The 14,523-nt window shown below is 39.0% G+C and overlaps 1 protein-coding gene across 1 annotated transcript in view; it reads right to left on the reverse strand.

The window, feature by feature from the left end:
- The window catches only part of LOC150077286 (liprin-alpha-1-like), a 1,048,988-nt gene that overhangs the window by 423,860 nt on the left and 610,605 nt on the right, over positions 1-14,523 (reverse strand). Inside the window, exon 14 of the mRNA XM_090386159.1 lies at positions 8,135-8,327. Coding sequence (XP_090242285.1) covers positions 8,135-8,327 — 193 coding nt within the window. The remainder of the gene's footprint in view (positions 1-8,134; positions 8,328-14,523) is intronic.

Here is a 14,523-nt window from a genome sequence, read left to right on the forward strand (position 1 = left end):
GGAATTTTTTTTTTCCCCATCTGTTAAAAAATTCCACAACAACAGATGGAAGTCTGTTCCAACAATCAACCACCCACAGGCTGAAGACAAACTTCTGCACCTCTATCCTGCAGCCATTCATCCTCAACTTGAATTTGTCCCATTGTGTGTGTGGTCTCAGCAAATGGAATCATTAACATTCAGTTTACTCAATCCATTCAAGATAATATTACAATTAGTATTGTAATCTTGTTACGTATTATTTGCCTATAGTCTGTATAGGGGACTGACAGGCCAAAATTATTTGTCAGAGCGGCTGCTTTCGTTGCATTATCGGCCAAATCGTTTCCAATAATGCAGATGTGGCTGGGGATTCAGCAGAAGTGGATATCGAATCCACCTTCACAGAGAGAGAGAGAGCATACATTCAAGGGGAATCTGCTCAGATATACTATAGTGAGAAAAGACAGTGGCAGATCCCACATATGATTCTGACTTCAAGCTGTCTGTATACACAGGCAAGAAGTCAGAATGTTCAGCTCGGTGTTGTGAATAGAGTTGAAAGTAGACAGCAGGTGGTGTACTTGACTTGATCCAATTTTTAAAGGAGAAGTCACATGCTGGAGTTAAGAGCACACCAGGGTGGATTGGGCTGCTTGGGTGATAGTGCAACCTTGTTTACCATTAGGTTCAGCTCTCTCAGTAGCTCTTGGACACATATACTGAATGAACAGCTGGCAGTCTGATGCATGTTATAAAGATTTTCCCATTTTGGCTCAAAAACGGATGTCCATATGGGGTTGTTTGGTAGGGTGTTCAGCTTAAAAGCATACTGCAGAGACAACCGTTTTCGTCGAAGTGACAAGGATGGTTCATTTGCTTCAATATACAGAATTATTGTATACAGGAGATGTTCTAAATGCACCAGTAGCAATGTGGATAATCTGGTGGTTGATGAGATCTCATTAATCAAGAATTGACTGATCTATTCCTGGCAGATGCACATGCTCGACACCCATAATCAAATTTTGACAACCCAAGTGCACAATACAAACAGAGTAATGTGCACAGGTCTGCACACCAACAGGTAGAGGAGAGAGCACAGAGAAGGTTCAGCCCTCTCATGAATTTGGTGGGTAGCTGTTGGATACGATGGAGAAATGTCAGCTTTTTGTCAAATATGAGTCCTAAGAGTTTTGTTTCGACTATGACTGGAATGGAGCTTTGTCCAAGTCTTAATTCATGTTCGGGGTGAAGATCACACTTGAGGCAAAAATGGATGCAAATTGTCTTCTCCGATGAAAACCTGAAACCATTGGCCACTGCTCAGGAGTTTAGACAATCAAAGGCTTGTTGCAGTTGTTTCTCTTAAACTCTCATGTTGCATGACTGGGGAAAAAATGCTGAAATCATCAACATACAGTATACTCTTTACGGTTGGAAGAAGCTGTTCGGTAACAGAGTTAACTTTAATGGCAAAAAATGTAACACTTAAAACAGATCCCTCCTCTGTTTTAATCCACCCTTTCCTCAGCAAAATGATTGAGGAAAGGGTGGATCCTACTCAAACTTGGAAAAAATGAGATGATAAAAAGTTTTTAATAAAAACAGGAAGGTGGCCTCTAATACCAAGGTTGTAAATATCTTTGAAAATACCAAATATGCAAGTTGTGTCATACGCTTTTGCCATATTAACACCAGTGCACTCTTTTAAGGAAAACATCTCAAATAGATGTTTCCATTCCAATTTAGTGGTCCAAAGTGGACCTATTCTTTCAGAAGTAGCACTGATTTTGAGAGAGAAGGTCATTTGATGCTAAGTACCATAAAAGATGAGCATTGACCATTCTCTCCAATAATTTAAGATAATCAGTGCAATATGGCAGTAATTTGTTGGAAGTTTATGATCCTTTCCCAGCTTGGCAAAAGCAAGAATAATTGCCTTGTGCCAGGCTTCCAGAAACTGCTCTTCAAAGAAAATTGTTGTATGGGAAGAGCAGGTTGTCCATGGATTTTGGTGAAAAGTTGTTGTTGTTGTTATTTGGTTTTTAGGAGCATTAAAAACTAAGGCCATATTGCTCCGGGATATGTGGTGGTCATTCCCTGACCTTTCCGCATCCTCCGTATTTGGTAGTGACAGGCTCGAACCCCAGTCTAATCAAGAAGCGTGTGCTACGCACTGCAGCTCCTTCCCACCTGGCTACGGAGGCGCCTTGGTGGTGGTGGTGGTGAAAAGTGTTTGATCATTTCATAATGATCATCTGGTCCAACAGCATAGTTTTTCTGATGGCAGGTGCTGTTTTTAGTTCATAGATGGTAAAAGGCCCATTATATGGGTGGAAGGCCCTTTGACGTAAAATGAAGGGCCTGTGTTTCACTTTTGTGTTAAAGGACCAGAAACTCAGGGGAGTAAGATGATGGTGCTGAGATTTTAGCAATTTTTCCCCAAGAGCACTGGGCAGTATAGGTATAGCTACCCAGTCACTGTACCTGCACTGCTGTCAGCCTGAATCCTGTTCCTCAGACCATGAGGATAGGGACATGGCATTGACATTGTTGACCCTTGCAGTTGAACCCACTAGCCGAATGATCCTGACTGAGCCATCCAGGACCACCTGTCTTGTCAAAGCAGGGGCCAAAGTGGTGTGTTGAAGCTGGGCTCCTCAACCACCATGATCCTCCCTTTCTGAATTTCCACGGGTCGCAGGGCACAGCAAACAAGCCTGATTCCTACGATAATGATGTTAGCCTGGAACCGTGAGTTACATTAGATCCCAGTGAGGCTAAACTGGAAGGCCAGCAGAAGCACTGGGAGTTTCCCTCACCATGTACAAGTGCCCATATTGAGGACTATTTCAGAGTATAGCCAGAATAATATGGATTTATAACATCCAAAGAAATTCATATTTTACTAAGACGTTTAAGTGAAAATTGGCTTTACAGCCACAAATTCACGTTTGTACAGTTTATGCAAAAATGAAAATTTTTTTGGATAAAACTACTTCAATTCTATTAAATTAATGATCCAGATTACAAGAAAACATTAATTTAGGAATAACTAAAATTGAAATTGATATCAACTGAGAGATTTTTTCTTTTTTTAGACTTTAATGGTACTGGCATACTTTATACAAGGGATGCACACAACATTGGGTCAACAACCTTGCCAACCTTTGTATCATTTGCAAACTTAGACATTAAGTGTGATATATCTTCATAAATATCATTTATAAATATAGAAAATAACAATGGGCACAGCACTGAACGCTGGAGGACTCTACTAACAACATTAGTCCACAAAGAGCAGCATCCATTAATAACCACTCTGTCTTCTCCCACATAAACATCTCTTTATCCAGAACAGTAACCTGACCATAAAGCCACACTATTCCAATCTGTACAGCACTCAAAAACTCTCCTGAAATCAAAAGTATCAGAAGTTTTCCTGAAATCCAAGTACATGATATCAAAATTATATTTTACATTCCAGTTCATCTGTTACTGTATCACACTATCCAATCATATTCACCAGACATTATCCCTCAATCAATCCATGCTGTGAGTGCAGCATAATTACATTCCTGTTTAGATGGTTCTTAACCAGTGACTCCATCATTTTCCTGGAACAAAAGTTAAGCGAAAAGGTCTATAATTATTTGTGTCACCTTTTAATTCCTGTTTTTCAATTGGAAATACATTTGCACATCTCCAGTCCATACGGACTTCCCCTGAATCCAAAGATGCTCTCATAATGATGGCTAAAGGTTTGCTTACCTCCTTTGCTGCCTCCCTTAATATATGAGGATAGATCCCATCCACCTTCGGAACCTTTCTTTATGTTAAGCTTCAACAATCTCTCCTCCACTTTCCTCTCAGTTATCACAAAATTATTTAGTTCCCTGTAAGAATATAATAAACTTCTGGCATTCCCCTCCCTAAAGAATTCCTCATGCATGAATGTAGATTCAAAATACCTATCAAAATACCTATTCAAAATCTCAGTTTGTCAGCAAACTGAGAAGGATCATCACCCGTTATAACATTAACACCATGTGGACCAATGGGATTCAATCCCTTCCTCTACCATTAATATAAGTAAAGAAATCTTTGCTACCTTTCTTTGTATTCTTTACTAGACACCTCTCATAATGCTTTAGTTTACCTAACCTCCTTTGTGACTTGATTACAGAAGTTTATATCTATAATATGCTTCAATATCATGATTTTGCATCCAATGCTCAGTATGAAAAGCCTAGTAGCCTCTATAATTACTTACCTGAATACTTCCTGTTTAGAATTTGCTGTTGGTAACATCATTACATTATCAGCCACCCTTACAAAAGCAAAAGCCCTCAGTACACTGTGACCACCGCCACTCAGGTCTTCTACCTGTGGATTCTTAATGCATCAAGGAATGTATGAGTGACTAACTTACAAGTTCCAGTCAATATCTGTAAAATTAAAAGACATTCTGATTTATTGGTCCACTATTTCTCTGTATAATTGTTTGTTATACCCACTACAGTCATTAGGCCTATAACGAACTCTTATTCTCATTTTCGTATTCCCAGTACTTAAGTCACACCACATTGACTCAACATTCACTGGCCATCGATGTTGACTGGATGAACTGCCTTATATTCAATATGATTCTTAACTAAGAGCATAACCCCTTTACCCTCCTGTCCTGTCTGTCCTTTCTGTATACATTGTACTTCCCATATTCAAATTCTGCATCATTTATCTCTGAGTGACAACGTGGCTCCAATATTCCTAAAATGCCTGCATTTGATACTTAGTTTGCTTCAAATTCATCAAATTTATTTACTATGCTTCTAGCATTAGTGTACATGTACCTGCTCTTACCCTCAGTTATCCTATCACAACCCATGTATTTACTTGTATTATGATGACCCAAAGCAGGGACTGAAATCCACACCTTATTTTCCAGGTTGCTGCATGTTCCAACAAAAAACAGTGCAAGAATCACTTTCAACTCTGCTTGCAGAAGTAGTTAATTTATTCATCTGTGTATTCCCCCAAGCTAGCAATTTCCTGACCCACTTAATGCTGGCTTCATAGCATCAGTAAATATCTTGCACCTCTCCTATTTAAGTGTATCCCAACCCATCCCTGTGAAAACAGCCTCTCCTATCAGTCACTCATCAACCATGCTGAAAAAAGATTTGCCTCGTGAGCCTCACACAGTCTCTCCTTGGCCGAAGTGATTGACAAAGCTTTCAACATGTACTCCCTCTTATCGTGTCTGGGCACAATTGCAGACACTTTCAAATTTAATCCTTCCAACTCGCAACTTTATTATTTATAGTTTCATCTATTTAAAATTTCTGTATAGTTAGTGGGAGAAAGATTAAAATGTTCACAAAATGAATAATTTTACTGGTCTAATAGTTCCTTCAATTTTTTTTTTATGGGAAAAAAAAATTTCAAGTCAAGATGGCACCACTGCTTGTTTGTTTGTTATTTTGGTTTTTAGGAGCATTAGCAACTAAGGCCATATTGCTCAGGGATATGCGGTGGTCATTCCCTGACCTTGCCGCATCCTCCGTATTTGGTGGTGACGGGCTCGAACCCAGATCTAATCAAGAAACGTGTGCTACTCGCTGCTGCTCCTTCTCACCTGGCTATGGAGGTGCCGGCACCACTGCATTAAGAGTTCAAAACAGGAACATGCAGTAAAAAAAAAAAAAAAGTCTGACAAACAAAATTACTTTTCAATTTTGATGGATTTTTATATCCATCAAAATTGAAATGTAATTTTGTAGTCTATTTTAGGTATAAAGGTATTCTGGTATAGAACCTATTTTAGGTATTCTAGTAAAGTACCTGATTAGTCAAAAGGAAACTGTCATTTCTAGTGATTTTAAGTTATTTGAAGATGCTATTATTACAAGGCATTCCAGTACTATTTATCTTATTTATTTAATTAATATCAAGGTATTATATTTACAAAACAGTCAATTTAATATTTTCATTAATTCTCTTTTCCTATTTACTAATTTCCTTACTACTAAAATAGACTAGAGTCTTTTTAGAGTTCCAGTTGGTGACCCTATGTAATTTTCACAGTGGTAGAACTATACATATTATGATATAATGAATGCAGATTTTATACAGATTATCCATGGATGAAGCAATGGCTCCAAAATTAAGCTCAAAAACACAATGGAATATTGAAGTACCTTTCTCTCAGCAAGCTATCTGCTCAAACCAAAGCAAAACAATACATTAAATTTGTATTTCATATTTTATTTATAAGTCGGAAAAAGTCTACAACTATTTTAAACTATCAATAAGCATTATGAGTGTTCAGTTAAATACACAGACAAAATAAAAACAGTAGTGGCTGGCTTAATTCTTAAGCCATTTTGATTTTTGGCTATGGAATAAACAAGATCTTAATACAGTACTCATTCACTGTGCAGAAAATCAATTTTTCATACCTCAACTCAGAAGGAGGATAGGGATGTGAAGCCACAGTTTCAGAGTAGTGGCCATTAAGATATTATAAAAGATAATTTTCAATATTTTGAAATTGTTATTACCTTTTCAAGGTAATAACAATTTCAAAATAATAAAAACTGTATGCATGTATATCTGTATTAAATTATATATGGGATAACTCAAGGAAGGTGAATGGAACAGCTGTCCACTGGCATTGCTTGAAGACTAGGTACAGCATGGGTTAGAACAAATTAGGATAAGGAGTGCTCTTACAGAAAGAGACTTCGATAGGGACTAATCATAAATGCAAATATACCCAGGTATGTTTCTGACTGTATATAAAGCATGTAATATAAGGGGATAGAAAAAAAAAATGGAAACAACTGATATGAAAGTAGTAGTTTTTGTAATGGCTATATGATGTATAGTGAAGGAAAGACAATAAAGTGTGATATTTATTTAGAGGTGATATAAAAAGGTACACAAAGAAAATGATCAAATTGTGTGAATTTTAGAAGTCATACTTGGTGCATATTTATCAGGGGCATCAATGACTAAAATTGCCGATTTGTTTAATGTATCAAGAGCAATTGTATTGAAAGTGATGTCTGCATTCACCAAGTATGGAAAAAGCATATCTGATAAGACAAATTGTGGCAGGAAGCTGAATGAAAGAGACTGCTGGACACCAAAAAGGATTAGCCCAAAAAACATAAAACTACTGCCTTAAAATAACTGCAGAACTTAACATGAGGCGTAGCAATCCAGTTTCCGGCAAAACAGTTCAGTGACAACTTCACGAAGCTGAAATTTATGGCAGAGCCATTATTTCAAAACCACTTGTTATGGATGGTAATGCTAGAAAGAGGATGCAATGGTGTAAAGAGCACAAACTCTGGACACTTGATGATTGGAAATGTCATAATTTCAGACAAATCATCATTCATACTTTTTCCAACATCAGGGAGAGTGAGAGTTATGTTTGGCAAATGTCAAAGGAAATGTATCATCCTGACTGTCTTGTGCCAAATGTCAAACTGGAGGAGGACCAACAATGGTTTGGGCAGAAATATCTCGGTATTCTTTAAGTCTTATCATTACCCTGAATGGAAAAATTATTGCCACTAATTACCTTGATATTCTGGGTGACCAGATTCATCCCATGGTGTAAGCATTGTTTCCCACAAATGATGCCATGTTTCAAGATGACAATGCTTCAATACACATGGCCAGCTGTGTCCAATCTTGGTTTGAGGAGCACGAAACAGGAAAAGCATCTTCCATGGCCTGCACAATCACAAAACTTCAGCATTATCGAGCTGGGCATATTTGGAGAGGAGAATGAGAAGCAAATTTCCTCCACCTTCATCACTCAAGGAACTTGAAACTTTCCTCCAAGAAGAATGGCCAAATATTCCCCTTAAGACTTAAGGCAGTTCAAGATTTATTTGAATCTATTCCAAGTAGAATACAAGTGGCCCAACATAATATTAGCACATACTTGTAACTTTTATCACAGATGTTTCCATTATTTTGTCCACCCCTATAAAAAGTAAGCATGTAAGCAAAAAATAAAGCCATTTTTTCAGAAAAATATTATAAAAAGAAGTGTACAAAATATATATCTATATATAAGGAATATACTTTTATATTTATTCCTTTTTTCAATTATGCTACTAATGGCACTTACAGTATGGTATTTTTGTAAATAATCTCGCTGTGGACTATGATGTGATTTTGGTGTAGATCGCCCGCTTTGAGGAGGCGATGTACGTTCAAATGACCTTCCCCTAGTGAGCAAACTCATTGTTTCTAAACTACCTACACGAGACTCTAGTTCTTCTGCACGCTGTTCCGTACTTTGCTTTTCTTCTTGTATTAGCCTGTTAAAAAAAAAAAAAAAAAAACAGCAATTAGATAATAATATTCAGCTCGTAAAATACTCAACAGCTAAATAATTAACAAAAAAAAAAAAAAAACTTTCTTACAAAATACAGATCAGGATTTCTCCAATAATTAACCCAGGAATTGATTTGCTATAACTGTAACAGAAGATAAAAGATCTAATCTAATCACTCAGCAGAAGGCCCTTGCTTTCAAAGTATTTCAGGAAGTCAATCCTTTCAACTCAATCCTAATAATGATCTGATTCATGCAAAAGCAGTAAAAAACTCCAAGGATGAAATAAACTGCATGATGAGAGCCTTGTCGATCAATTCGGCCCTGGAAAGATTGTGCAAGGCTCAAGGGGTAGAATTTTTTTCAGCCTGGACTGTACTTGTTAACAGGAGAGATTGCTTCTACAGGGATGGGATACACTTAAATAGAAAGGGTGCAAGAATATTTGCTGATGCTATCGAGGCAGTGTTAGGTGGGTCGGAAAACTGCTAGCTTGGGGGGGGAGACAAAGACCAATAGATTGACAGTAGCCACTGGCAGAGGTGAAAGAGATTCTTGCACTGCTTCTATTAGAATGAGCAGAAGCCTGAAAAACAAGATGCATGGTATTTCAGAGACTGCTGGGAGCCATTGCGGTACAAGTAAACACATGGGTTGTGTTAGAGTAGCTAAGAATAGAAACAGGTGCAGGTATACTTGCGTGTACACCAATGCTAGGAGTTTAGTAAATAAATTTGATGAATTTGAGGTATTGCTCAAAACATCAAAGGCAGATATTGTTGGGATATCAGAGACGTGGTGTCACACAGATATAAGGGATGCAGAACTGCAATTTGGGGAGTACAACGTCTACAGAAAGGATAGACAGGATAGGAAGGGGGGAGGGGTTATGCTATTAGTTAAGAAACACATAAAAACCAAGGAAGTGAAGCCAGTCGACATCGCTGAACAGTGCAGTGTTGAGTCAGTTTGGTGTGACATAAGCATTGGGAGATCAAAATTGAGAGTAGGAGTGTGCTATAGGCCTAACGACTCTGATGAGTATAATAAGGAACTGTACAGGGAAATAGAGTGGGCCAGTAAATCAGAGAGTCTTATAATGGGAGATTTTAATTTCCCAGATATTGACTGGAATTTGGGGACTGGTTACTCACACACTAGCAGGGCTTTTGTGGATTTATTGGATGATTGTTTTCTACATCAGCATGTTCGGGAGGCAACTAGAGGGAGTAATACTCTTGATTTGATTATCAGCAGTGATTCTTCATGCATTAAGAATCTGCAGATAAATGAACCACTAGGTGGCAGTGATCACAGTGTGCTGAAGTGGGATTTACTCAAAGAGGTAACTACCATTAGGGGTAAAGGGAAGGGTTATTGCTTCCGTAAAGGCGACTACGATGGACTGAGACAGTATTTAAATTCTATACAGTGGGACCAACTGATGATGTTACCAACAGCAAATTCAAAATGGGAAGCATTCGAAGAACTTATCTTGGAAGCTACTAGGCTTTACATACCAACTAAGAAATATTGTTCAAGGTTTAGGCCAAAATGGATGTCAGATGAACTAATGAGGCATATGGCAGAGAAGAAAGATGCATGGGATACTTACAAATTAACACATGACACAGAAGCCTATGATAGATACAAGTTGATATGCAACCAAGTTACAAAGGAGGTTAGGCAGGCGAAGGCAGATTACGAGAAATCCTTGGCAAGGGATGCAAAGAAAAACAGCAAAGAGTTCTTTACTTATGTAGGCTCTAGAAGGAAGGGGATGAATCAGATTGGTCCACTTGATATTGATGGGTCAACTGTTGATGATCCTGCTCAGGTAGCTAACAAACTAAATGAATATTTTGCATCAACATTCACACATGAGGAGTTATTCAGCAAGGGGAATGCCAGAGGTGTATTCAACTCTAGCAGTAAGCTACAGAATCTTGAAATAACTGGGAGTAAAGTGGAGGAGAAACTGTTGAAGATAAACACAAGAAAGGCACCCGGGGTGGATGAGATCTATCCAGTTATATTAAAGGAGGCAGCAAAGGAAGTAAGCAAACCCTTAGCCATAGTTATGAGAGCTTCCTTGGACTCAGGGGAGGTACCCATGGACTGGAAATGTGCAAATGTGACCCCAATTCACAAAGGAGGATCAAAGGCTGAAACAAGTAATTATAGACCTGTGAGCTTAACGTCTGTTCCAGGAAAATTAATGGAGGCACTGGTTAAAGAAGCACTGCAGGATCATTTAGACAAGACTTCAGTTATAGCTCAGACACAGCATGGTTTTGTTAAGGGGAAGTCTTGCCTGACCAACTTGATTGGATACTATGATGCAGTCACAAAAGAGCTGGATGCAGGGAATAACTTTGATATTATATACTTGGATCTTAGAAAGGCTTTTGATACTGTTGCAAATGGAAGACTGCTACACAAATTGGAGCAGTGTGACATTGGAGGCAAATTGCTGCTATGGATAAAGGGGTGGTTGAGGGGGAGAAGACAGAGAGTGGTAATCAATGGACACTGCTCATCGTGGACTGATGTTATTAGTGGAGTCCCTCAGGGCTCAGTGTTGGGTCCATTGTTGTTTTCTGTATTTATAAATGATATTGATGATGGTATATCAAGCTAATTGTCCAAGTTTGCAGATGATACAAAGGTTGGCAGGGTTGTCAAGGACACTACTGACACTATGCTGCTGCAACAGGATCTGGAAAGGTTGAGCAGATGGGCTGAGAGGTGGCAAATGAAGTTTAACATTGACAAATGTAAAGTACTGCACATGGGAAACAGCAACCCCAGAGCAACGTATCAACTCTGTGGTACTACACTGACAGTGGTAGAGAATGAAAGGGACTTGGGGGTGATTGTGCAGGCAGATATGAAGTTCTCTGAGCAGTGCAGACGGGCTACAAGAGTAGCTCATGGAGTATTGTCAATGATATACAGGAATTTTTCCAGCAGGGATAAGGAGGTGATTATTCCATTGTATAAGGCAATGGTCAGGCCACACCTAGAGTACTGTATACAGGTCTGGAGGCCTCATTTCAAGAAGGATGTAGAGCTGCTGGAACGAGTACAGAGAAGGGCAACAAGATTAGTGAATGGAACAAAGGGGTGCTCTTACGAAGAAAGGCTTAAGTTTTGCAAATTACAGTGTCTGGAGACTAGGCACCAGCGAGGTGATCTGATAGAGGTGTATAAAGCCTTGAATGGTTTAAGCATGCTCAATGCTGATGGGATTCTTCCTCTAGCTCAGAAAAATCACCTGAGAGGGCATAAATTCAAATTGAGGAAAGACAGATGTAGGATAGACGTGCGGAAATTTGCCTTTAGCCAGCGGGTGGTTGGTTGGTGGAACAGACTGCATCCCTTGTGGTGGAGGTTGATAGCCTAAATAAGTTTAAGGCTCAGCTGGACAGGTATTTTGAACAAACAGAGGGGTGAAGTGGAAGTGGGTTTTTTTTTTTTTTGGCTGATGCTGCATAAGCTTGCTTTCTTGCATCAAATGCCTCTACTAATGCTAATGCTGAAATGCTAATGCAGCTATAACTAAAAATACCAAAACCAGCTGATAATGATTTAGGCCTAAATGGTTGTCAGATGAACTAATGAGGCATATGGCAGAGAAGAAAAATGCATGGGATACATACAAATTAACACGTGACACGGACGCCTATGATAGATACAAGTTGATCTGTAACCAAGTTACAAAGGAGGTTAGGCAGGCGAAGGCAGATTACGAGAGATCCTTGGCAAGGGATGCGAAGAAAAACAGCAAAGAGTTCTTTACTTATGTAAACTCTAGAAGGAAGGGGATGAATCAGATTGGTCCACTTGAGATCGATGGGTCAACTGTTGATGACCCTGCTCGGGTAGCTAACAAACTAAATGAATATTTTGCATCGACATTCACACATGAGGAGTTATTCAGCGAGGGGAATGCCAGAGGTGTATTCAACTCTAGCAGTAAGCTAGAGAATCTTGTAATAACTGAGAGCAAAGTGGAGGAGAAATTGTTGAAGATAAACACAAGAAAGGCACCTGGGGTGGATGGGATCTATCCAGTTATATTAAAGGAGGCAGCAAAGGAGGTAAGCAAACCCTTAGCCATAATTATGAGAGCTTCCTTGGACTCAGGGGAGGTACCCATTGACTGGAGATGTGCAAATGTGACCCCAATTCACAAAGGGGGATCAAAGGCTGACACAAGTAATTATTAGACCTGTGAGTTTAACTTCTGTTCCCGGAAAATTAATGGAGGCACTGGTGAAAGAAGCACTGCAGGATCATCTAGACAAGACTTCAGTTATAGCTAGGACACAGCATGGTTTTGTTAAGGGGAAGTCTTGCCTGACCAATTTGATTGGATACTATGATGCAGTCACAAAAGAACTGGATGCAGGGAATAACTTTGATATTATATACTTGGATCTTAGAAAGGCTTTTGATACTGTTGCACATGGAAGACTGCTGCACAAATTGGAGCAGTGTGGCATTGGAGGCAAGTTGCTGCTATGGATAAAGGGGTGGTTGAGGGGGAGAAGACAGAGAGTGGTAATCAATGGACACTGCTCATCGTGGACTAATGTTATTAGTGGAGTCCCTCAGGGTTCAGTATTGGGGCCTTTATTGTTTTCTGTATTTATAAATGATATTGATGATGGTATATCAGGCTTAATGTCCAAGTTTGCAGACGATACGAAGGTTGGCAGGGTTGTCAAGGACACTACTGACACTATGCTGCTGCAACAGGATTTGGAAAGGTTGAGCAGATGGGCTTCGAGGTGGCAAATGAAGTTTAACATTGACAAATGTAAAGTACTACATATGGGAAACAGCAACCCCAGAGCAACGTATCAACTCTGTGGTACTACACTGACAGTGGTAGAGAATGAAAGGGACCTGGGGGTGGTGGTGCAGGCAGATATGAAGTTCTCTGAGCAGTGCAGACGAGCTGCAAGAGTAGCTCATGGTGTATTGTCAATGATATATAGGAATTTTTCTAGCAGGGATAAGGAGGTGATTATTCCCTTGTATAAGGCAATGGTCAGGCCACACCTAGAGTACTGTATACAGGCCTGGAGGCCTCATTTCAGGAAGGATGTAGAGCTGCTGGAACGAGTACAGAGAAGGGCAACTAGATTGGTGAATGGGACAAAGGGGTTCTCTTACGAAGAAAGGCTTAAGTTTTGCAAATTACAGTGTCTGGAAACTAGGCACCAGCGGGGTGATCTGATAGAGGTGTACAAAGCCTTGAATGGTTTGAGCATGCTCAATGCTGATGGGATTCTTCCTCTAGCTCAGAAAAATCACCTGAGAGGGCATAAATTCAAATTGAGGAAAGACAGATGTAGGATAGATGTGCGGAAATTTGCCTTTAGCCAGCGGGTGGTTGGTGGGTGGAACAGACTTCCATCCCTTGTCGTGGAAGTTGATAGCCTAAATAAGTTTAAGGCTCAGCTGGACAGGTATTTCGAACGAACAGAGGGGTGAAGTGGAAGTGGTTATTTTTATTTATTTATGTTACTTTTTTTTTTTGGCTGATGCTGCATAAGCTTGCTTTCTTGCATCAAATGCCTCTACTAATGCTAATGCTAATGCTAATAATACAGAAAATAATTCAAATGAGAAATGAATTATATAGAAGCACTGAAAAACAAACTACAAAATACAAAAAGCAAACTGCACAATGCATCTGTAATAAAATAAAATAAAATCTCCTTTTGTTAAAACATACAGATCTGTAACCAAAAAACTACTGGCAACTTCACTGGCCGTAGAAAATTATGCAAATTGCAAACTGTTTACAAAATTTATCTATTTGATGGTGGCTAGATTATAATCCAACAATCAAGAAAGAGTAATTAAACATTTGTCATCATTTTACAATATAAAAGTTTAATGTTACCAAGATGAAAAGAAAAAATCCAGAAGTCTACTCCACTTCTGTTCCGGGTAAAATAATGGAGTCACTGGTTAAAGATGCATTGCAGGATCATCTAGACAAGACTGCAGCAATAATTCAGACACAGCATGGGTTTGTTAAGGGAAAGTCTTGTCTGACAAATTTGATTGGTTATTATGATGTGGTCACAAACGAACTGGATGCAAAAAATAATTTTGATATCATATACTTGGATTTCAGGAAAGCTTTTGACACTGTTGTGC

The sequence above is a fragment of the Mastigoproctus giganteus genome, chromosome 12, assembly GCF_048544385.1.
Source record: "Mastigoproctus giganteus isolate SK-2022 chromosome 12, ASM4854438v1, whole genome shotgun sequence".
NCBI classification, from domain to species: Eukaryota; Metazoa; Arthropoda; class Arachnida; order Uropygi; family Thelyphonidae; genus Mastigoproctus; species Mastigoproctus giganteus.